This window comes from Manis pentadactyla, chromosome 14 (assembly GCF_030020395.1).
Source record: "Manis pentadactyla isolate mManPen7 chromosome 14, mManPen7.hap1, whole genome shotgun sequence".
Lineage (NCBI taxonomy): Eukaryota > Metazoa > Chordata > Mammalia > Pholidota > Manidae > Manis > Manis pentadactyla.
In genome coordinates this window covers 21,809,869-21,831,968 of record NC_080032.1, presented here as the reverse complement: position 1 = coordinate 21,831,968, position 22,100 = coordinate 21,809,869, and the positions used below count along the sequence as shown (strand labels likewise).

The 22,100-nt window shown below is 42.8% G+C and overlaps 2 protein-coding genes across 13 annotated transcripts in view; one reads left to right on the top strand and one right to left on the bottom strand.

Moving 5' to 3' along the window:
* SH2B3 (SH2B adaptor protein 3) overlaps positions 1 to 5,295 on the top strand; it is a 35,818-nt gene extending 30,523 nt beyond the window's left edge. For 3 of the 6 annotated variants that reach the window (XM_057491886.1, XM_036929423.2, XM_036929425.2), the window contains 4 exons: positions 79 to 176; positions 285 to 499; positions 583 to 754; positions 925 to 1,399. In XM_057491886.1, coding sequence (XP_057347869.1) covers positions 79 to 176; positions 285 to 499; positions 583 to 754; positions 925 to 1,220 — 781 coding nt within the window. In that variant the 3' untranslated portion in view covers positions 1,221 to 1,399. Of the gene's footprint in view, positions 1 to 78; positions 177 to 284; positions 500 to 582; positions 755 to 924; positions 1,400 to 5,163 lie in introns of those variants that run through there. The other 3 variants (XM_057491887.1, XM_036929426.2, XM_057491888.1) reach the window with 2 other exon arrangements.
* ATXN2 (ataxin 2) overlaps positions 4,845 to 22,100 on the bottom strand; it is a 125,958-nt gene continuing 108,702 nt past the window's right edge. For 5 of the 7 annotated variants that reach the window (XM_057491881.1, XM_036929420.2, XM_036929419.2 and 2 more), the window contains 4 exons: positions 9,545 to 9,690; positions 8,647 to 8,874; positions 6,291 to 6,459; positions 4,845 to 5,458 (listed from right to left, as the gene is read on the bottom strand). In XM_057491881.1, coding sequence (XP_057347864.1) covers positions 5,430 to 5,458; positions 6,291 to 6,459; positions 8,647 to 8,874; positions 9,545 to 9,690 — 572 coding nt within the window. In that variant the 3' untranslated portion in view covers positions 4,845 to 5,429. The remainder of the gene's footprint in view (positions 5,459 to 6,290; positions 6,460 to 8,646; positions 8,875 to 9,544; positions 9,691 to 22,100) is intronic. The other 2 variants (XM_036929422.2, XM_057491882.1) reach the window with 1 other exon arrangement.

The window sequence follows — 22,100 nt, the reverse complement described above, 5'->3', positions numbered from 1 at the left end:
CCTTATGGCCCCAACCCTGGTATGGCTTTTACTACGTCCCTAACCTACTCGGATCCTAATCCCTGGCCTCTTCTCCAGCAGGCTGGAGAGCACAGACCCAGAGACGCATATTCCCTCAGCTCCAGAACCCGGCACATCCAACTCTCCAAGAGGAAGCATGGATTCTCTGAACCAAGGTGAGTGGTTCTGGGCCTGGGCCTTTGTCCTCCACATACACTGGAGCCCAGCCTCAGCCCAGGACCTAGGCATCCACAATGGCTTACCACCACCCACTTCTCTACCAGGTGCTTCTCCTGGGGGGTTGCTGGACCCAGCCTGCCAGAAAACCGATCACTTCCTGTCCTGCTATCCCTGGTTCCATGGCCCCATCTCCCGAGTGAAGGCAGCTCAGCTGGTTCAGCTGCAAGGCCCTGATGCTCATGGAGTGTTCCTAGTGCGGCAGAGTGAGACACGGCGTGGGGAGTATGTGCTCACATTCAACTTCCAAGGCATAGCCAAGGTATGGGTCCAGGTGGGGTAAGCCCCTCCCCACCAAATTTAAGGCCTTTCAGGGCCAGAATGTGAGCCTGCTGTCTCCTGCAGCACCTGCGCCTGTCACTGACTGAGCGGGGCCAGTGCCGCGTGCAGCACCTGCATTTTCCCTCAGTTGTGGACATGCTACACCACTTCCAACGCTCACCCATCCCACTCGAGTGCGGTGCCGCCTGTGATGTCCGGCTGTCCAGCTATGTGGTAGTTGTCTCCCAGCCACCAGGTGTGACCCTAAATCCCTTTATAAAGGGGGTGGATGAGCCAGGGAACCAGGTAGAGGGTAAAAGCTTGCTACAAACCCAGGGGCAGAGAGATCTTCTTTGCATCCTTCCAACACTTACCCCACCCCATAAAGACTGACACTGTGGTCTCTCTCTGTCACTTGTCCCATAGGTTCCTCCAACACCATCCTGTTCCCTTTCTCCCTGTCTCGCTGGGACTCAGAGCTGGGCCTTCCCCACCTTAGCTCTTCTGGCTGTCCGCAGAGACTTGGCCCAGATGCCCTCCCAGGCCGATCCTCTCCCCCAGAGCAGATCTTCCACCTGGTGCCTTCACCGGAGGAGCTGGCCAACAGCCTGAGGCACCTGGAGCCCGAACCTGCCAGTCGAGCCCGGGACGCAGACTACGAAATGGATGCCTCTTCCCGGAACCACCTGCGGGCCATAGACAATCAGTACACACCTCTCTGACAGGTGGCGGGGCACCCCAGGCTCCCAGAGGCCCCCCTGAGGAACACAAGCAAGCAGAGATGTGAACTTGTGAATGTAACTTTCCTTCCTTCCAGAGAGAGGTTTAAGGGATGCTTAACTGCTCATTCCAGTTGGGACGTGACCCTTCTATTAGGCCTGTTAAAGGGCCTCCTGTAAGTTTCATCCATTACCTGGCTTTCTCCTTATTGTTTACAGATGTAGTTCTTGTTAGCAGTTGCCGCTAGCTCCTGCCCTGGGTCTGTAGGACCTAGTCCTCATCACTCTTAGAGGCAGTGTTAGGGTGAGGGTCAGAGCTGGCAGTGGAAACTTGTTCTCTTCTTCACTGGCACTGTCACAGCTGATGGACTTTCTACTGGGGGGTGGGTTACAGTGGGGTCGGGTTATCTGGAAGCCCAAAACACTAACAAACCCTGGATTCCCCTTTCCTATTGTATTGTACTTTAGTCCACATGGCAGGTCTGCTGTGCCCAGGCCATAGGTGACCACACCTACCCTGCCTTCAACTCTCAGCTTTAGGACACAGCTCTGGCAGATGGATAAACTTAAAGGTCAAAATTATTTTATACATTTTTACCTCAGATTAATTTTTCAAAGGATTCAGGTTTCAAAACTAAATCATAGGTTATTTCATTGTACTGTTTGGACTAATACCCATGTGATTTTTATAGTCAGAGACCACTATGCAAACCCTACTTGACTAGTTTTTGGTCTGAGCCAGCATGCCTGGCTTCCTTGTTTATGGCATCCTCAGGACAGTCACCTCTTGCTGAGTGGCCACTGTCCTAAGTATAGAGAAGTGAAGCATGTCACCCTTTCAGGGAAATTCAGGCAATTACTGAAATAGGGTGGCATGAATAAAACCTGGTGCCTTATGAATAAACTGGATTCTGGTTTATAGCAGCTTTGTGAGGGCGGGACAAGCAAAAAGGGAAGAAGGGCTCCTCGGCCCTTTCTAGTAATTCCTCCACCAGGGCTTGGCTCCAAGACCCCCAAGCATTTAATAGCTTAAATTCTTGCACAAGGTTTCAGGCTCATTCTTGAGCCAACATGGAAGCTAGGAATCTGGTGCACAGCTAATAAGAAGCGCCTTTAATAGCCCACAGTGTTCTGTTCCAGCTGGTTCCTGTTTCACTGATTAAGAATGTATGCATGTACATGGGGTACATACAATCTTGAATGTCCAGGCAGGTCCTGCAGTCAAATCTCCATCTATACTTGCCTTTCACAAGTGATAGTGAATTCATAGCAGGGCTGGTTCCTCCCAGAACTTTCACAGGGAAGCTCAGAAACAAGGGGGGAGGGAGGGTCAGTGACAGAGTTGAGTCAGCTGCTCCTGGGTTCCAGCAAAGTTATTCAATACAGCCGTGAGGCTTACCGAAGGAACTTCCAGGAAACTGGGAGTTTAGCACAGCCTAACATTTACAGATACATCAATCAGAGGCTAAAATTAAACCTTGGCCTAAAACTATTGACTGCCTTATCTCATCCAGTCATTCTCTATACTCCCGAGAAGTCAGAGATCAGACTTCTGCTTCAAGAATTTTCTTGGGGTGAGGGGGGCAAGCAGCCACCTCTTTACCAGTTTTAAAATTAACACTCCTAACTCCTGGGTGTTTGTAAAATAGATCCAGATTTGTGGTCCATTTCTAAGGATATCCCCTACCCCCCCTTATTTTATATAGATCAAGCAGGTTTCTCTAAGTAATGAATGCTAAGCAAAGTGTGAACCAGAGGAGTGAGCATCATACTGGATTTCTCTCTTAAAAGAGAAAAGCTCAGCATGAAAGTCAGTGCTGTTAAATCCCTGGTACAGATTTTCCCCTTGTCTGTACAGGGAAGGGACCAAGTGACCAAGCAGACAATGAACCAAGTTAAGTTCGCTTCCTCCAGCCAGGAGTGTAAACAGCTGAGCTGTGACATCTTCAAGCCAAGGGACTCACTTCTTAGCAACCTCTTAACATACAATTCTCAGGTAGCACTCAGCCAGGCACAACATACTAGCAGCTCTTACCCACTGGCTACAAAATATAAGCTCAGACTCTGACAGAGTTGGAAGTCACCCACCTCCAGACTGCGTCAGCATAACATGTCCGAGAAAAACATTTCCTCTCAGTTCAAATACTTTCCGACCAAAAGCCCCCTCCTGGCCTGGGAAGAAGTGACACTAAGCTAATGCCTTTCTGCTAGAGCAGACTGAGCTGGAGGAAAAGGGAGCAATGGATCCCTGGGCTTGATGCCCTCACAGGCCAAGAGGTAATGATCCTGCTGACTGCAGCGGCCCACTGTGGTTACAGTACATTCCACCACCCTCCTTCCAGTTCTGATGTGACCACTGCTGGCAAGACGCCAATCTAGCAGCCTCTGCTGAGAGCCCAGGCTCTGCAGGCCAGATGGACAGTGACCATCACAACCCCTTCAGTTATCTCTAATTGCAGACAACAAGGATAGCTTGACTGCTCCCAGCACCATCACTTCCTTCATCTGACTTTAATGAACTTTTTACAAACTAACAGTCACCAGCACCAAAGAATTAAGTCAACTAACCTGCCTTGAATTTTAGACCAGCAATCCATATGGCTTTATCTGGTATAAATCTTCTGCCTTTGATCATTTCTGGACGTGTAGGAAAAAGGAATAGCAATCATTAAAATCTTAGGCCAGAGAACACTATTTTTACATAACAGTTTCTTAACCTAAAATTAAGGCCTTGAACTCTTCCCTAAGGGCCGCCTCAGATTCCTTTATGCTTTTAATCAGGGCTTAAGTCTCTTATCACAGATAGCATGTGGGCACTAATATCTCCCACAGGCTAGAGGAACTTAGTAGTATATTATCCACTGCCTCTTAACAAGGACACATCTGACATCCAGTGTTTGGTTAGAATAAGCACCACACTGTAACAAGAACGCAGAAAATGGATTCATCTTGTACCATTATAGGCAGTAGGTATTTGGCAAATTTTTATGTATTGTTTATGTACTGTACAAGTAACTTATTCTTGAATACTGCAAATTTTGCTACAATGTACAACTTGCTACATATGAATTAAAAAATAGTTTTCAGAATCCCAATTTGTTGCCACAGTATTTGAAGGCTCTGTTACAACTATGATCTCTATAAAATCCTTGCCCTGCTCTAACATGTGCCTTTGTCCTCTCACAAGATGTGGACTTAAACACTATGAGTTTACAGCTGTAAGCTGCTTTGTCCACTGTGCATCGGGATTTCTTTTATCACATTAAAAAAAGTGCATCCTGCCCCCTACTGGCCAGAGATGCCTGAATCAGAACAACTTACGACTCCCACACTTGCTTGGTTCAGGAGATAGTAAAAAGGAAGCTTACACAATCAGCATCAGGCTGAGGATGTGGAGTTCAGTGCTGCCCAACTCTGGCCAGCCTTCCTCCTTCTGAAGCAGACCTCTATCCACCAAAGAGATTATCTCAGTCTTGTCTTTTTCTAGATACCTTGAACCAGAACTAGAGGTGAAGAAGAAAAATCATTTGACAACTAACCTTCCACATTAAGAAAGTACACACTGCCCTCCTGCTTACTTAAATCCTATAATACAAATAGCTTATACAAACACACACTAACTTGGTATCAGTTTTTAAAACTTTTTTTATTTTTTAATTTTTTTTAAGTTTTTATTTTATATTATCTACAAAGTAAAAGTTTTTTCCCTTAACTTAAAAGTTGAACCACTGTAGACAGTGATCACTTCATCAAACTTTATAAATAATAATCCGTCAGTTTGACGGTAAGAATTTACTGAACCTTTGTCAAGTTTAGTAAAGGGTGTTCCAAGTCTTGATTTTTTTTTTTAAAGCAGTAATAGCAGCAAGAATCACTCTTGTTACTTCTTTTGCTAGCCGATGTGTTCATGACTTTCGAGGGTCACTAAAAAATAAATAACTTCCAGTTTCAGCAAGCAGAGCTGGGGTACTTGCGGGACTCTGAAACAGCGCATGGAATTATGGAACAGCCCACAAGTCCTAACTGCCTCTACTCGGCCCAAACATCTTCCGCTGCAAGTGAACTGTTAGCATTCCTATTGGATGTTACAAGAAATCACATTAAAAAAAAAAAAAACCAAAATAAATGAAATTCTAATTTTCTGTGCTTCCAGTTGGTAGAAGCAGTAGAAGGGAGGAGGGAATTTGGCCTTTCGGTTCCTCCAGGGCAGCCTTACAACTGCTGTTGGTGGTGGGCTTGTACTGTAAAAGAAGAAAAGTGAATATTTAAACAGAAAACTGGCAACACTGAACATTAGCCTAGTGTCTCTGCAGCACAGGACCATAATCTATTCTTGTGCTAGCTGAAGGAGACTCAAAACTTAATCACTCTCCCCCCTCCCACCTGCACCAAAAGGGGGAGGGAGTAGGCCGGTAGGTGGAAACAAACCAATCAGACATAGAACCACTTCAGATAAAACTCTCAGAAGACTTTTATTGCTCACGGGGTAGGAAAAAAAGGCCTCCCCAAATATTAGCCAAGCACCAGTACTGCTTTCAGAGTAATAACAGGTTAGACTGAAATATCGCCATGGCAGCCATCAAGTATTAGAGCACAATCACAGGGTACTCTACCCTTGTCAGGGCATAGGCTGAAGCTAGTACTACACTCAAAACCAATCCATTCACAGCACTTTCTCATCAGTAGCAGTCTCCAGAACTACAATCAAACTCTGCCATGGTGATAACCCCCCGCATCAGACTGTTGGGACTCAGGAAGGAAAACACTGCCCTGTCCAGCCTACCGTAACAAAGGAGGCCAACTGAGTCCTAAGCATGTGTCAGCTACACAGAATCCTGCTACTGTTGCTCATCAAGCCCAATCCTGTATACCATCAGAACACACACAGACTTGGCTCCCAGGAGCCTCAGGCCCTGACACTGAACTGGTCACCACAGTCCCTACTGTGCACATGCTGACAGCTCTTGCTGGTTCTCAAATGTGGGGCTTGAAGCGCTGGCCCTGCCTGCCATTAGACCTGAGCGAGCAGAATTCTTTGGAGTGCCCGGCGGCCCCTGCACACACACGCCTCACCTGAAGGGTGCGTCATATAGGGGAAATGCGCTGTTGTCGAGACTGGAATGGGCTGTAGTGCACTTTGAGCGAGGGCGGCCTGGGGACCGCCGGGTGGCTGTGTCGTCATTAGCATCATTGGCGCATGGGCAGTTGGATGAGAAGGAACCATTCCTGACTGTACATGAGCCTGAAACAGAGAGCTCTTTTACGCATACAGGCAACATCTCCAGCTTAAACAACATGTCAACTGTGTTCCTTTCACCGGGCTGGGCTCTAAGGGAAGGGCAACAGTGGGCCCTCATGGCCCGCCCTTTCTCTAGGGACACTCCTAGTGGATCGATCAACTGACAGCCTTCACCCTCTAGCAGATCCTGCATGGCTGAGGGAATAAGCACCCACAAAGCCTGTGTCAAAGTGAGGGCTGCAATATCCTAGCCTTCAACATTTCTGATACTGGATTCAGTGCTGAGACAAGGTCGTCACAAAGATCAGAGCCCAGATGTAAGCAAGATACAATGATGATTCAAAATCTGGCTTCCATGCAAGGCCTGCAGTTTTAAAGATATTCCTTTCAAAGAGGAAAGCAGGTTTACATTGTAAGCACAGACTGTTGAACTCTTTTCTTTGGACTACTTAGCTCTCTCTTCCTTTGTCCCATCCCCTCTGCTGCTTGCTTGCTCACCAGCACACCTCAGTGAAGAATGAGTCAGGGCAGTGAGAGAAGACTCTCAGGCCCCATTCGCTCTGCTAAAACATCTGGTAAGGCAAGAGGGGATGGGTTATAGTTAATGGCTCCAGTGAAATGGGGGAGGGGGGTGGTAATCATCTGGACCAGCCCAGTGTCCCTGTACCAACTGATTGTGAGTTCAACCTGGTCTCACTGTCAGGATGGAGAGGTTTTGGTCAGCCCAAGTAGCTGGACTCCAGCTCTGCAAGGATTTGGCAGGGCCAGGAGGAGCCCTCATTTCCTGCCTCTGATACTGTGCACTGTTCTAGACCATGATAAGCCTTAAATTAAATGCTGTTTTTACTCTCTTACATATTCAAATGTGCCCATGGCCTATTTGGGCTTCCTTGTAAATGTTAACTTTTTTGTTCTTTCAGCACAAAAACACCAAAGTGAGGTTTTGGGAACCCTAACTTACACGTAAATTCACATAGCCACCAGACTCTACTAGACATCTACAGGACCCCAGCTCTCATGAAGCTCCTGATTCAGCCAAACCATGCTGGCTCACACCTGACCAAACCAGCTCCCCTCCCCACTGTCAAAAGCAAATCATCCACTGCAGTGTGCCACATTACAGAACCTACACTTGTGCAGGGGCGGATGCCCAACTTCCCCGAGCTGTGGCCCTCAAGTTACAAGGCTGCCTTCTGAGTTAGCTCCCACTGAGGCGCATCTCCAGCCCCCACCACGGCACAGCCTCAGGGGCACAAAATTTGACATGAAACAGAGTTCAGTGAGGCAGTCTAGCTTAGACCAGCCTAAGAGTTCTGTTATGAAAGCAGCAAAGAAACATCGCAATTCACCCTTAAGCTCCAGGGAGTGCTTCAACGCAGTATTAGCCCAATCTCAGTGCAGCTCTTTCTCATTAAGACAATCCAACTGGGCCCTGGATTGCACTGAACTTTGGTCAGCAGCTGATGCAGACAGCATACCACTGAGATGGCAACCACACCTTTCCACCTTCAGAAGCTTATACTGGAGGTGAGCTCCAAAGTGCTTCCGAGGCTGCTCTAAAAATGGGAACACTTGGGTGCTTCCAGCTTCTAGTTACACTGCACCAGTATACAAGGCTAGGCCTTTTCAAGAACTACAACATAGGGTCAAAGCAGATGTATGAACAGCCAGGGAAAACAAGTGGAGAGATTTCTCCAGAGCTCATGTGACTAACATTCAAGCTGACAGGCCCAGGGTCACCTCAGGGAACTGCAAGTTTGTGATGGCCCACCCTCCCTGCCAGATTTCTTCTGCGCGTGTGAGCGCGTGTGTGTGTGTGAGAAAGGGAAAAAAAAAAAATATATATATATATGCATACACATATATAGCAGTGAAGCTATATAAACACAGCAAAGCAGACAAAGGAAAGGACTGACTGGGTTGCATTCCAGAGTCAAAGATATTTTCACAGTCTCAGTTGGGGAATGTTAAAGGACTGACCAATTAACAACTTCCCTGATCCCATTACAAAACCACACAAACACTCATTTAGGGCCAGATGACATGTACTTGAGTGGGAGAAGGGAGACAGGCAAATGGAATCACACACAGGGTTTCCTAGCTTGGACAGCACCTGGCTCTTTGCTGCTTATCTGATAACCTTCATATTCTACTTGATCATCACAGAAAAGTGGGCTAAAGCGGGTTTACCTGAGGTACGTGGGCCATGTGGGGTGGATTGGTGTATGCCGGCTGAACATGAGAAGGGTGAATTGTAAAGACGGTCTGCTGTGCTGCTGGGAAACTACTCTGCGGCGACTGCGTATTGGAGGCAGGTGTCATGGAAGGTGGGGTTGGCGCAAGCCCTGCGTGGTAGATGGCTGGCTGCTGCTGTGGACTGGCCAGATGGAGAGCCTGGGCAGCCTGGTGCTGATGGTGCTGCAAAGCGACAGGAAAGAATGGAGAAAACCATTTCTTTAATGAAAAGCAGTTAAGGATCACACACAAAGCTGAGTTTCTACACAGGAAAACAGGTCCCACCTGGGCCCATCTAAGATAAAGGGCGATGGCAAGTACAAGAGAGAACATACAGGGTGGTAGGAGCAGGGTTGAGGGGATGGTGCCTCCTATCCTGAGACATTTTTTTGGGGATGCAAGCCCGAAGCTCAGCCTAGCAGTTACAAGCCACCAACCAAGCACAGGTAAGAAGACTGCTGCCACAGGAAATAGACATATGTCAAAGAGATCCTTAGCTGCCTCTGTGAACAAATGTGATTAAAGATGATAGCAGGAAAAAACCCCATAAACATAAGAATAAAGTAAAAAAAATTAAGTCACAAGCAAATTCCTTACTTTATGTTAGATTTTTTAGTATCGATAAGTTTCTAGACTTACCCAATCACCTTGTTCTCAATGTGTAGCTTAATGTGATTTAAAAACCAAACCAATGTCAGGGGTGCAAGCCTACAGAGTTGTAGGCTGGCTCCATGAGGCAGGGCAGCTAGGTGTTCTGATCACATGGTACCTAGCAACTTGCCTGGCACTGAGAAGAACACTCAGTCAGTAGGAGGAGGAGGCGATCTGGGGAAGGCCTCTGAATTCTCCTTACCTGGACAGGACTGGGTGCAGGATGACTTCCCCCATGCTGGCTTTGCTGCTGTCCAGTGGGGGTTGCTGAAGGCTGAGGATGTGGAGTATGTGGGTGCAGGGCAGCATTGGGATGCGCATATTGCTGAGCAAGGGAGCCAGTGGAAACTGAAGCAAAAGAGAAAGGAGGGTTACAAAGTGGTGTGATGACTTAACTTGCTTCATGCCTCATCCACTGAGCTTAAGGCCAAATTTAAGCTATTACCAATCTCTATATCTGACTCCATTTAAACCATTCCCTTTTTCTTAAAAAAAGTGGGAAGTTATTGCTTAAAAATCAGATTAGCATTTTATTATGGTAACACAGCTGTACACATACTTAAAATCTAATCAATTTAAATTTACTCTTAAAATGGTCACTAGATTTTCCAGAAAAGGAAACTAAAAAAACTGAAAAGCATAGGCAAAAACAATTCTCTGTCTCTCTCTCTCTCTCACACATACACACACACACTTTTACTTTAGCTCAAGGCTACAATCTGGCTAACCTCACCATGCTACTGCCCTGGAGATGCTGCAGTATCCCACGGGCACAGACGCTGTGCCATGGTGAAAGGGGAGTCTTCAGAGCCAAATGACCACATCTCTTTCAAGTGATCACAGACTCCACTCTGCCCCTTAGTTTGTTCCTGGGCCTCCCTGCTCAAGGAGCTCTCATCTTTGTCTTAATAAAAACTAGTAAATGGAATTACCTAAACTATGTAGAAAAATGAACTTGTTTTGAAACATCCTAGACTTAGGAAGAATTTAGTAGCTAGAGTAACTTCAAAAGGAATATGATAGGCCAGTTTAAGTAAAAGTGTGTTAAAGATAAGAGCCCAAAGCCAATTCTTTGTGCATCTCCACACAGACCATATCTTGGTACGCAACAGGAAGATTAGTATAAATTCATTTATGTCTTCCCAAAACAGCAATTTGAGAATCAGAGCACAGTAAGATGGGTTCACTGCTTCCAGTGACTACTGACAACACACTGATACAAATCTAACCACTGAGCTGAAGACAGTGTCCTCAACACAAATCTCTAGCAAACTGTGACTTTCAGCCTTCTCTCAAAATTAAACCCAAAATCCTGAAGAAGCTAAGCCCAAACAATTCCAAAATAATTCTTCCTGTTTTAATCTGACATGTTAGCCAAAACAGACATACAGGGATCTGATGGGGAGAATCAAGCACTGCTTTGGGATAAGCCAGTCTAACAGGCAAGGCTGCCGTGAGTCACCAGCATAGATGACTCTGGGTATGTCCCATGTAAATGTTATGCAGAAGGTTAGGAACACACAGCAATACTGTAATACTTGACACTGTAGGGCCAAGGGCTACCAAAACTCCAGCCCAGTTGGTTATCTCTCCAACTATATGTGTATCTTTTAAAAGAGGGAGGGTGAGGCAAAGAACCAGGACTAGGACACCATCGTGGGCATCAACATTCAGTAACACCTGGATTCAACAGACCACTTTTGTTTATACACTGGGAATTTCCCTACCTATAAGAGTTAGCATACACTGGGAACATATTAACAAGGAATAGTGTGGGAACCATGCTCCAGGTGTTTTTTAAGAAGAACCAGTGACTTTGCTGGGAGCTGGGAAAAATAATATGCTAACTGCTTTCGTGAGCTCCATAGTCCTTTGAGTCTTTCAGAGTAGTCAGTGTCTTTCTTCTAATTCCTTGGCTTATTAAAAGGCCATTCTTTACCACCATGCTCATTAAGTTAACTTATAGGTCCCCCCACATTATCCAGGTACAGACTTAGTCTAAAGAATGACATAAATTTTGAACCTGACTTTTTTTTAATAGTTTTTTTCAAATTTATTGTTAAATAATAGCCACCTGTAGCGAGTGGCTACCAATTAAACAGCACAATTTCTAGTACACTTCTATTATCACAGAAAGTTCTACAGGAGAGTGATATCTATAGTCATTCATGTTCCCTTATTTTGAAACCATTAGCGTTAAACTCCTACCCACAAGCTTCCTAAATGCACCTGTAACAATACCAAGTCTGTCTGGGTGGAAAGCAACTCCTGAATCCCAACTTCTATTTATCAGGTTTAATAATGACAGAGTATAGAATTGCAGAATTTCTATTTATATTTTTAACTATTCAAGAAATTTTTGTACTGAAAAGTTTTAAATTTCACTTTTAATTACCTTCTAAGCAAGATACTAAGAAAATGTGAAGTAACAATAAATTTTAAAAAATAACTCTAGCTTGGGGGAGGAGCCAAGATGGCAGCATGAGTAGAGCAGCGGAAATCTCCTCCCAAAACTATATGTATTTTTGAAAATTCAACAAATACAACTATTCCTAGAAGAGAGACCAGAAGACACAGAACAAAAGCCAGACTACATCTACACCTGCGAGAACCCAGCGCCTCGCGAAGGGGGTAAGATACAAGCCAAAGCCCAGCGTGACCCGAGTGCCCCTCACCACAGCTCACGGCGGGAGGAGAGGAGTTGGAGTGGGAAGGGAGAGGTGGCCCAGGACTGCTAAACACCCAGCCCCAGCCATCGGCACCGGAGTGCAGACACACAGTGCGTGGTGTGCTGGATACTAGGGAAACACGACAGTAAGACCTGTGAGCAGGTCCCACAGGCGGCGCCCCTGGGACAAAAGAAAAGCGAGTGTCCTTTGAAAATCTTAAAGGGACAGGGGCCTCATAGCTGGACAGAAGTGCCCCGGAGCAATCAGCCTAGTAGCTGGGAATCCCAGGGAACTCCGGGCCCCCCAACCCCCTGGGGGGCAGCGCAGCTCAGAGGCCCCTCACAGTGATAAACAGCCTCCCGCCCGTTCCACCATTGGCGCGACTCCGCCATAGTGGCAGCGGCCATACCCACAGCAACCGGACAGAGCCTCTTCCACAGCGGCCAGGCAAGAATCAGACACCCTGTCTGCGCGCAGCTGCCCAGCACAAGCTGCTAGGGGTCTCTGTTCTCCCAGGAGAGAAAGGCCACAAACTAGCAAGAAGGGACGTTCTCCCAGCCGACACACGCACCAGCTCCCCACAACTACCTCTATCGCCATAAAAAGGCAGAAGAATTTAGTCCAGTCCAAAATAGTCCAGACACCCCCCGGGGAGGTAGACCTAACCAATCTCCCTGAAAAAGAATTCAAAACAAAGGTCATAACCATGCTGATGGATCTTCAGAGAAATATGCAAGAGCTAAGGGATGAAGTCTGGAAGGAGATTACAGATATGAAACAATCTCTGGAAGGATTTAAGAGCAGACTGGATGAGGTGCAAGAGGCCGCTAATGGAATAGAAATCAGAGAACAAGAATGCAGAGAAGCTGACGCAGAGAGGAATAAAAGGATCTCCAGGAAGGAAAGAATATTAAGAGAATTGTGTGACCAATCCAAACGGAACAATATCCGCATTATAAGGGTACCAGAAGAAGAAGAGAGAGAAAAAGGGATAGAAAGTGTCTTTGAAGAAAAAATTGCTGAAAACTTCCCCAAACAGGGAGAAGAAATAGTTGCTCAGACCATGGAAGCACACGGAACTCCCAACAGAAGGGACCCAAAGAGGACAACACCAAGACACATAATAATTAAAATGGGAAAGATCAAGGACAAGGACAGAGTATTAAAGGCAGCCAGAGAGAGAAAAAAGGTCACCTACAAAGGAAAATCCATCAGGCTATAATCAGAATTCTCAAAAGAAACCTCACAGGCCAGAAGAGAATGGCATGATATATTTAATGCAATGAAACAAGGGCCTTGAATCAAGAATACTGTATCCAGCCCGATTATCATTTAAATATGAAGGAGGAATTAAACAATTCCCAGACAAGCAAAAGTTGAGGGAATTTGCCTCCCACAAACCACCTCTACAGGGTACTTTAGAGGGACTGCTCTAGATGGGAGCACTCCTAAGGCTAAATAGATGTCACCAGAGAAAATAAAATCACAGCAAAGAAAGGAGACTAACCTAATACTAACTAAAGACAAAAAATAAAATCAACTACCCACAAAAGCAGTCAAAGGAAACACAAAGAGCACAGAACAAAACACCCAACATTTGAAGAATGGAGAAGGAGGAATAAGAAGGGAGAGAAACAAAGAATAACCAGATACTGTTTACAATAGCTCAATAAGTGAGTTAAGTTAGACAGTAAGATACTAAAGAAGCTAACCATGAACCTTTGGTAACCATGAATCTAAAGCCTGCAATGGCAATAAGTACATATCTTTCAATAATCACCCTAAATGTAAATGGACTGAATGCACCAATCAAAAGACACAGAGTAAAAGAATGGATAAAAAAGCAAGACCCATCTATATGCTGCTTACAAGACACTCACCTCAAACCCAAAGACATGCACAGACTAAAAGCCAAGTGATGGAAAAAGATATTTCATGCAAAAAACAGGGAGAAAAAAGCAGGTGTTGCAGTACAAGTATTAGACAAAATAGACTTCAAAACAAAGAAAGTAACAAGACATAAAGAAGGACATTAAGTAATGATAAAGGGCTCAGTCCAACAAGAGGATATAACCATTATAAATATATATGCACCCAACACAGGAGCACCTACATATGTGAAACAAATACTAACAGAACTAAAGGGGGAAATAGACTGCAATGCATTCATTTTAGGAGACTTCAACATGCTACTCACTCCAAAGGATAGATCCACCAGACAGAAAATAAGTAAGGACAAAGAGGCACTGAACAACACATTAGAACAGATGGACCTAACAGACATCTATAGAACTCTACACCCAAAAGCAACAGGATACACATTCTTCTCAAGTACACATGGAACATTCTCCAGAATAGACCACATACTAGGACACAAAAAGAGCCTCAGTAAATTAAAAAAGATTGAAATTCTACCAACCAACTTCTCAGACCAGACAGGTATAAAACAAGAAATAAATTGTACAAAGAAAGCAAAAAGGCCCACAAACACATGCAGGCTTAACAACATGTTCCTAAATAATCAATGGATCAATGACCAAATTAAAATAGAGATCAAGCAATATATGGAAACAAATGAGAACAACAACACAAAATCCCAACTTCTGTGGGACGCAGCGAAAGAGGTCTTAAGAGGATAGTATATAGCAATCCAGGCATACTTACGGAAGGAAGAACAATCCCAAATGAATAGTCTAACGTCGCAATTATTGAAATTGGAAAAAGAACAAATGAGGCCTAAAGTCAGCAGAAGGAGGGACATAATAAAGATCAGAGAAGAAATAAATAAAATTGAGAAGAATAAAACAATAGAAAAAAATCAATGAAACCAAGAGTTGGTTCGTTGAGAAAATAAACAAAATAGATAAGCCTCTAGCCAAACTTATTAAGAAAAAAAGAGAATCAACACACATCAACAGAATCTGAAACGAGAAAGGAAAAATCACGACGGACCCTACAGAAAAACAAAGAATTATTAGGGAATACTATGAAAACTTACACGCTAACAAGCTGGAAAACCTAGAAGAAATGGACAACTTCCTAGAAAAATACAACCTTCCAAAAACTAACCAAGGAAGAAACACAGAATTTCAACAAACAAATTACGAGGAAAGAAACTGAAGAGATAATCAAAAAAGTACCCAAGAACAAAACCCCCAGGCCAGATGGATTTACCTCGGAATTTTATCAGACATACAGAGAAGACATAATACCCATTCTCCTTAAAGTTTTCCAAAAAATAGAAGAGGAGGGAATACTCCCAAACTCATTCTATGAGGAAAACATCACCCTAATATCAAAACCAGGCAAAGACCCCACCTAAAAAGAAAATTACAGACCAATACCCCTGATGAACATAGATGCACAAATACTCAACAAAATATTAGCAAACCGAATTCAGAAATACATCAAAAGGTTCATACACCATGACCAAGTGGGATTCATCCCAGGGATGCAAGGATGGTACAACATTCGAAAGTCCATCAACATCATCCACCACATCAACAAAAAGAAAGACAAAAACCACATGATCATCTCCATAGATGCTGAAAAAGCATTTGACAAAGTTCAACATCCATTCATGATAAAAACTCTCAGCAAAATGGGAATAGAGGGCAAGTACCTCAACATAATAAAGGCCATCTATGATAAACCCACAGCCAACATTATACTTAACAGCAAGAAGCTGAAAGCTTTTCCTCTGAGATCGGGAACTAGACAGGGATGCCCACTCTCTCCACTGTTATTTAACATAGTACTGGAGGTCCTAGCCACGGCAATCAGACAAAACAAAAACATACAAGGAATCCAGATTGGTAAAGAAGAAGTTAAACTGTCACTATTTGCAGATGACATGATACTGTACATAAAAAACCCTAAAGACTCCACCCCAAAAATACTAGAACTGATATCGGAATATAGCAAAGTTGCAGGATACAAAATCAACACACAGAAATCTGTGGCTTTCCTATACACTAACAATGAACCAACAGAAAGAGAAATCAGGAAAACAACTCCATTCACAATTGCATCAAAAAAAAAAAAATACCTAGGAATAAACCTAACCAAAGAAGTGAAAGACTTATACTCTGAAAACTACAAGTCACTCTTAAGAGAAATTAAAGGGGACACTAACAGATGGAAACTCATCCCATGCTCGTGGCTAGGAAGAATTAATATTGCCAAAATGGCCATCCTGCCCAAAGCAATATACAGATTTGATGCAATCCCTATGAAACTACCAGCAACATTCTTCAATGAACTGGAACAGATAATTCAAAAATTCATATGGAAACACCAAAGACCCCGAATAGCCAAAGCAATCCTGAGAAAGAAGAATAAAGTAGGGGGGATCTCACTCCCCAACTTCAAGCTCTACTATAAAGCCATAGTAATCAAGACAATTTGGTACTGGCACAAGAACAGAGCCACAGACCAATGGAACAGACTAGAGAATCCAGACATTAACCCAGACATATATGGTCAATTAATATTTGATAAAGGAGCCACGGACATACAATGGTGAAATGACAGTCTCTTCAACAGATGGTGCTGGCAAAACTGGACAGCTACATGTAGGAGAATGAAACTGGACCATTGTCTAACCCCATATACAAAAGTAAACTCAAAATGGATCAAAGATCTGAATGTAAGTCATGAAACCATTAAACTCTTGGAAGAAAACATAGGCAAAAACCTCTTAGACATAAACATGAGTGACCTCTTCTTGAACATATCTCCCCGGGCAAGGAAAACAACAGCAAAAATGAAAAAGTGGGACTATATTAAGCTGAAAAGCTTCTGTACAGCAAAAGACACCATCAATAGAACAAAAAGGAACCCTACAGTATGGGAGAATATATTTGAAAATGACACATCCGATAAAGGCTTGACGTCCAGAATATATAAAGAGCTCACACGCCTCAACAAACAAAAAACAAATAACCCAATTAAAAAATGAGTATCGCAGCACTATTTACAATAGCCAAGAATTGGAAGCAACCTAAATGTCCATCGATAGATGAATGGATAAAGAAGATGTGGTACATATACACAATGGAATACTACTCAGCCATAAGAAAAGGGAAAATCCAACCATTTGCAGCAACATGGATGGAGCTGGAGGGTATTATGCTCAGTGAAACAAGCCAAGCGGAGAAAGAGAAATACCAAATGATTTCACTTATCTGTGGAATATAAGAACAAAGGAAAAACTGAAGGAACAAAACAGCAGCAGAATCACAGAACTCAAGAATGGACTAACAGGTACCAAAGGGAAAGGGACTGGGGAGGATGGGTGGGTAGGGAGGGATAAGGTGGGGGAGAAGTAGGGGGGTATTAAGATTAGCATGCATGGGGGGGTGGGAGAAAAGGGAGGGCTGTACAACACAGAGAAGGCAAGTAGTGATTCTACAACATTTTGCTATGCTGATGGACAGTGACTGTAAAGAGGTTTATAGGGGGGACCTGGTATAGGGGAGAGCCTAGTAAACATAATATTCGTCATGTAAGTGTAGATTAGTGATACCAAAAAAAAAAAAAAAAAGGCAATTCCTGTGTGGTAACCTCCAATGAGGTCTACACAAGGGTATAAAGGGCATATAAAAGTGTAGGCAAAGGGTCTGTTTGTGTTTATACAGAGGATCAAAGCCTAATTGGGCTACCCCGAAAATGAACTAAGATACGATATGAAAAAGAACTTCCAACATCAGCACTCTCTGGAAGACTCATGCCAGAAGATGATCATCAAAAAACCCCAACAAAGATCCACGCACTGCTACAGCTGTAGATGCACTCATCCCACCAGTTCCTGGACTTGCCATGGGAATGAGGAAGGAGATATCTAAGCTGGCCTGTGCATACAGTAAAACAACAAATTTGACTGGATCTATACTGTTGGAACTCAATCAAGAATTAGGAGAAGTGCAAATTGTAGTGCTCCAAAATCTTACAACTACAGACTATTTACTGTTAAAAGAACATAAGGGATGTGAACATTCCCCAGGAATGGGTTGTTTTAATTTGTCGGATTTCTCTCAGACTGTTCAAGTTCAGTTGGACAATATCCACCATATCATAGATAAGTTTTCACAAATGCCTAAGGTGCCTAACTGGTTTTCTTGGTTTCACTGGAGATGGGTGGTAATTACAGGTATGCTTTGGTTATGTAACTATACTCCTACTATGTTAATGTGTGTGCGCAATTTAAGTAGTAGCTTAAAACCTATACATGCTGAAGTTACTCTACAAGAAGATATGTCAAAGAAATAATCAATCTTCCCATGTTTTCTTCCGCATGCTACTTCTATAGCTTTTCTTCTTCCTTCCTAATTACAATCCTTAAATAGAATTCGTGCCTCATATCAAATTTACCGAGTATCACAATTCTTCCAAGTGGTAAAGATACCTCAAGACAAATGCTGGGCATAAAAGCCACAGGGCATAAATCTGCAAAGAAGTAAAAAGCTAACCTTTTCAAACAATACTGCTTCTCTCTCACTTACCAACTTTACATTTCCCTGTATGGCCCCGGAAGATGACTGGTTAGCCAGAGACGTGTAAGATTCCTCAAGGGAGGAACAACCTAAGACAGGCACAGTCGCAGGGGGGCCATCACATGAGAAATTGGGGATCAACAGAGGTGAGGCTTAGAACCTCAACCCCCCGTTTTGAGAGAAATCTTCTGCATCCGTGGATGTTTTGTTGCCCTTGTCTAGCTGGATTAATACTTAGTCTAGAGGCACACACCTGTTCATCTACATTGGCCCTCTTACAGCACTAAACTATGTTTTCTACCTTTATCTTTCATCTACCTACCACTTCAGCATTTCATTAAAAAAAAAAAATAATAATAATAATAATAAGGGAGAAATGTGGGATTCACACAGAAATCAAGTATAAAAATCAAACGAATATTCACATTTGACCTGTTTATAGTTCATAATGCGTGATCAAAACCGAAAGTTTCTGTGATGACTGCCCTTGCACTGTTCACCATATAAGAACTTATTCACTATGTAAGAATTTGTTCACCATGTAAGAACTTGTTCGTTATGCTTCAGAAGATTGGAGACTGTTGAGAATTAAAAAAAAAAAAAAAAAGAAAAAAATGGGCAGAGGAGCTGAATAGACAGTTCTCTAAAGAAGAAATTCAGATGGCCAACAGACACATGAAAAGATGCTCCACATCGCCTGTCATCAGAGAAATACAAATTAAAACCACAATGAGATATCACTTCACACCAGTAAAGATGGCTACAGTCCAAAAGACAAACAACAACAAATGTTGGCAAGGTTGTGGAGAAAGGGGAACCCTCCTACACTGCTGGTGGGAATGTAAATTAGTTCAACCATTGTGGAAAGCAGTATGGAGGTTCCTCAAAATGCTCAAAATACAAATATCATTTGATCCAGGAATTCCACTTCTAGGAATTTACCCTACAAATGCAGCACTCCAGTATGAAAAAGACAGATGCACCCCTATGTTTATCGCTGCACTATTTACAATAGCCAAGATATGGAAGCAACCTAAATGTCCATCAGTAGATGAATGGATAAAGAAGATTTGGTACATATACACAATGGAGTATTACTCAGCCATAAGAAAAAAACATATCCTACCATTCGCAACAACATGGATGGAGCTAGAGGGTATTATGCTCAGTGAAATAAGCCAGGCGGAGAAAGACAAGTACCAAATGATTTCACTCATATATGGAGTATAAGAACAAAGGAAAAGTGAAGGAACAAAACAGCAGCAGAATCACAGAACCCAAGAATGGACTGATAGTTACCAAAGGGAAAGGGACTGGGGACCATGGGTGGGAAAGGAGGGATAAGGGTGGGGAAAAAGAAAGAGGGCATTACAATTAGCATGTATAGTGCGTGGGGGGCACGGGGAGGGCTGTGCAACACAGAGAAGACAAGTAGTGATTTTACAGCATCTTACTACGTAGATGGACAGTGACTGTGAAGGGGTATGTGGGGGGACTTGGTGAAGGGGGGAATCTAGTAAACATAATGTTCTTTCTGTAATTGTAGATTAATGATACCAAAAGAATAAATAAATAAAAATAAATAATATATTCATAAAGTAGAATACTAAAAAAAAAGAAAACAAACAAAAAAAAAGGAAAAGACAGATGCACCCCTATGTTTATCACTGCACTATTTACAATAGCCAAGAAATGGAAGCAACCTAAGTGTCCATCAGTAGATGAATGGATAAAGAAGATGTACATATACACAATGGAATATTATTCAGCCATAAGAAAAAAACAGATCCTACCATTCGCAACAACATGGACAGAGCTAGAGGGTATTATGCTCAGTGATATAAGCCAGGCAGAGAAAGACCAGTACCAAATGATTTCACTCATATGTGGAGTATAAGAACAAAGAAAAACTGAAGGAACAAAACAGCAGCAGAATCACAGAACCCAAGAATGGATTAACAGTTACCAAAGGGAAAGGGACTGGGGAGGATGGGTGGATAGGGAGGGATAAGGGCGGGGAAAAAAGAAAGGGAGTATTACGATTAGCATGTATAATATGGCGGGGGGGCACGGGGAGGGCTGTGCAACAGAGAAGACAAGTAGTGATTCTACAACATCTTACTATGCAGATAGACAGTGACTGTAATGGGGTTTGTGGGGGGGGTGCTTGGTGAATGGGGGAGTCTAGTAAACATAATGTTCTTCATGTAATTGTAGATTAACGATAACAACAACAAAAAAAAATATGGCCTCACCGAGAAAATTTATGCCCATAAGTCTCATAATTAAGTTATTCATCATTTAGAAAAATGTTAAAATACTGAATCTGGGGACAATTAAAGATAAAATATTTTTTACCATACATTTTTAAAAGACAGCTCTGTCATAGTTAACCAATACTGAAAGGCTATAAAATAGAGTATTCTAATCTACGTCTCATTTGCATTCATAGCACAAACACTTTAAGTAATCCAAGCTGAGTACATCTATAAGGATTTTGTTTATAAAACCCATCCTTCCCTACTTAAACACCAATAAATTACAATGCATTATAAGAAAAATAAAACATGTAAATATACATAAGCTGCAAATAAAATGTAAGGAGGTTTAACTGTTTTCCTTTATTCATCTTCTGCTTAGAAGATATTTGCTAAGCAAGCACCTTATCCAGGAATTCTCTGTCCCCACTCTGATACAGAAACTGAGAAGCTAATTGGAAAAATGTGAAACTTACACTTTAATTCAATACTTGTAACAAAAATATAGTTTGGTTCCTTGAAAGTCCAGTTAAGAATGAGACAGAAAGGTGGGATGACAGAAAGTAAATTATAAGGCTGAGGCGGAAAAAAAAGGTTGGAAGGGAAGAGAGAGATAAAAGAACCAAGATAGAATATACAACAATAAAAAATGTTAACAGAATCAGGGAAAGGGAGAGTGGAGAGCAAAGGGCAGTAAATTCTGGGCTTTCCTGAGCTGATTTAACTGCTTTTATTATACACGTTCATTAATTTGGCTAAAGAGGTTAAAAGTAAACTGAATTTTCTTCAAAATTCCCATTTAGCTATTTATCAGTTAAACTTCTTAAAACTTAAATTGCCTTCATAAAACCTGGATTAGGTCAAGCCAATCAAAGAAGTTTATCACTTTTGGGGGCAGACCTAGTCCATAAGTTTCCCACTCATTGTGTCCCTTAATATGAATGTTTAAAACTCCAAATATTTGATGTCAAATCCGCATAACACTAACCACATTTAAAAAATAGTTTTCCTAAACCGTGATCTTACTGAAGCCAATTCAGTCCGTAAGGCTGTGTTTAATTTAAAAGTAGGTTTTTGTCATTTTGACCCTGGATGGCACAAGTCATGAGAGATCACCAGCACTGCAAAACTTTAAAAATGGAACAAAAGAAAATCTTCCAACTTTTAAATTTGATGTTAAATTCTGAAAAAAAGGAAGGAAACGGAAGTTGAAAACTCTTTATAAGAGGAATAAAAGGCAACCAGACCAAACCATGATAAAATGACTTAGAAGGGTGGGTGGTGGAATGGAGGGTACAAAGCAGCAAATTTAATTACAAATAGAGGCCCCACTGTTA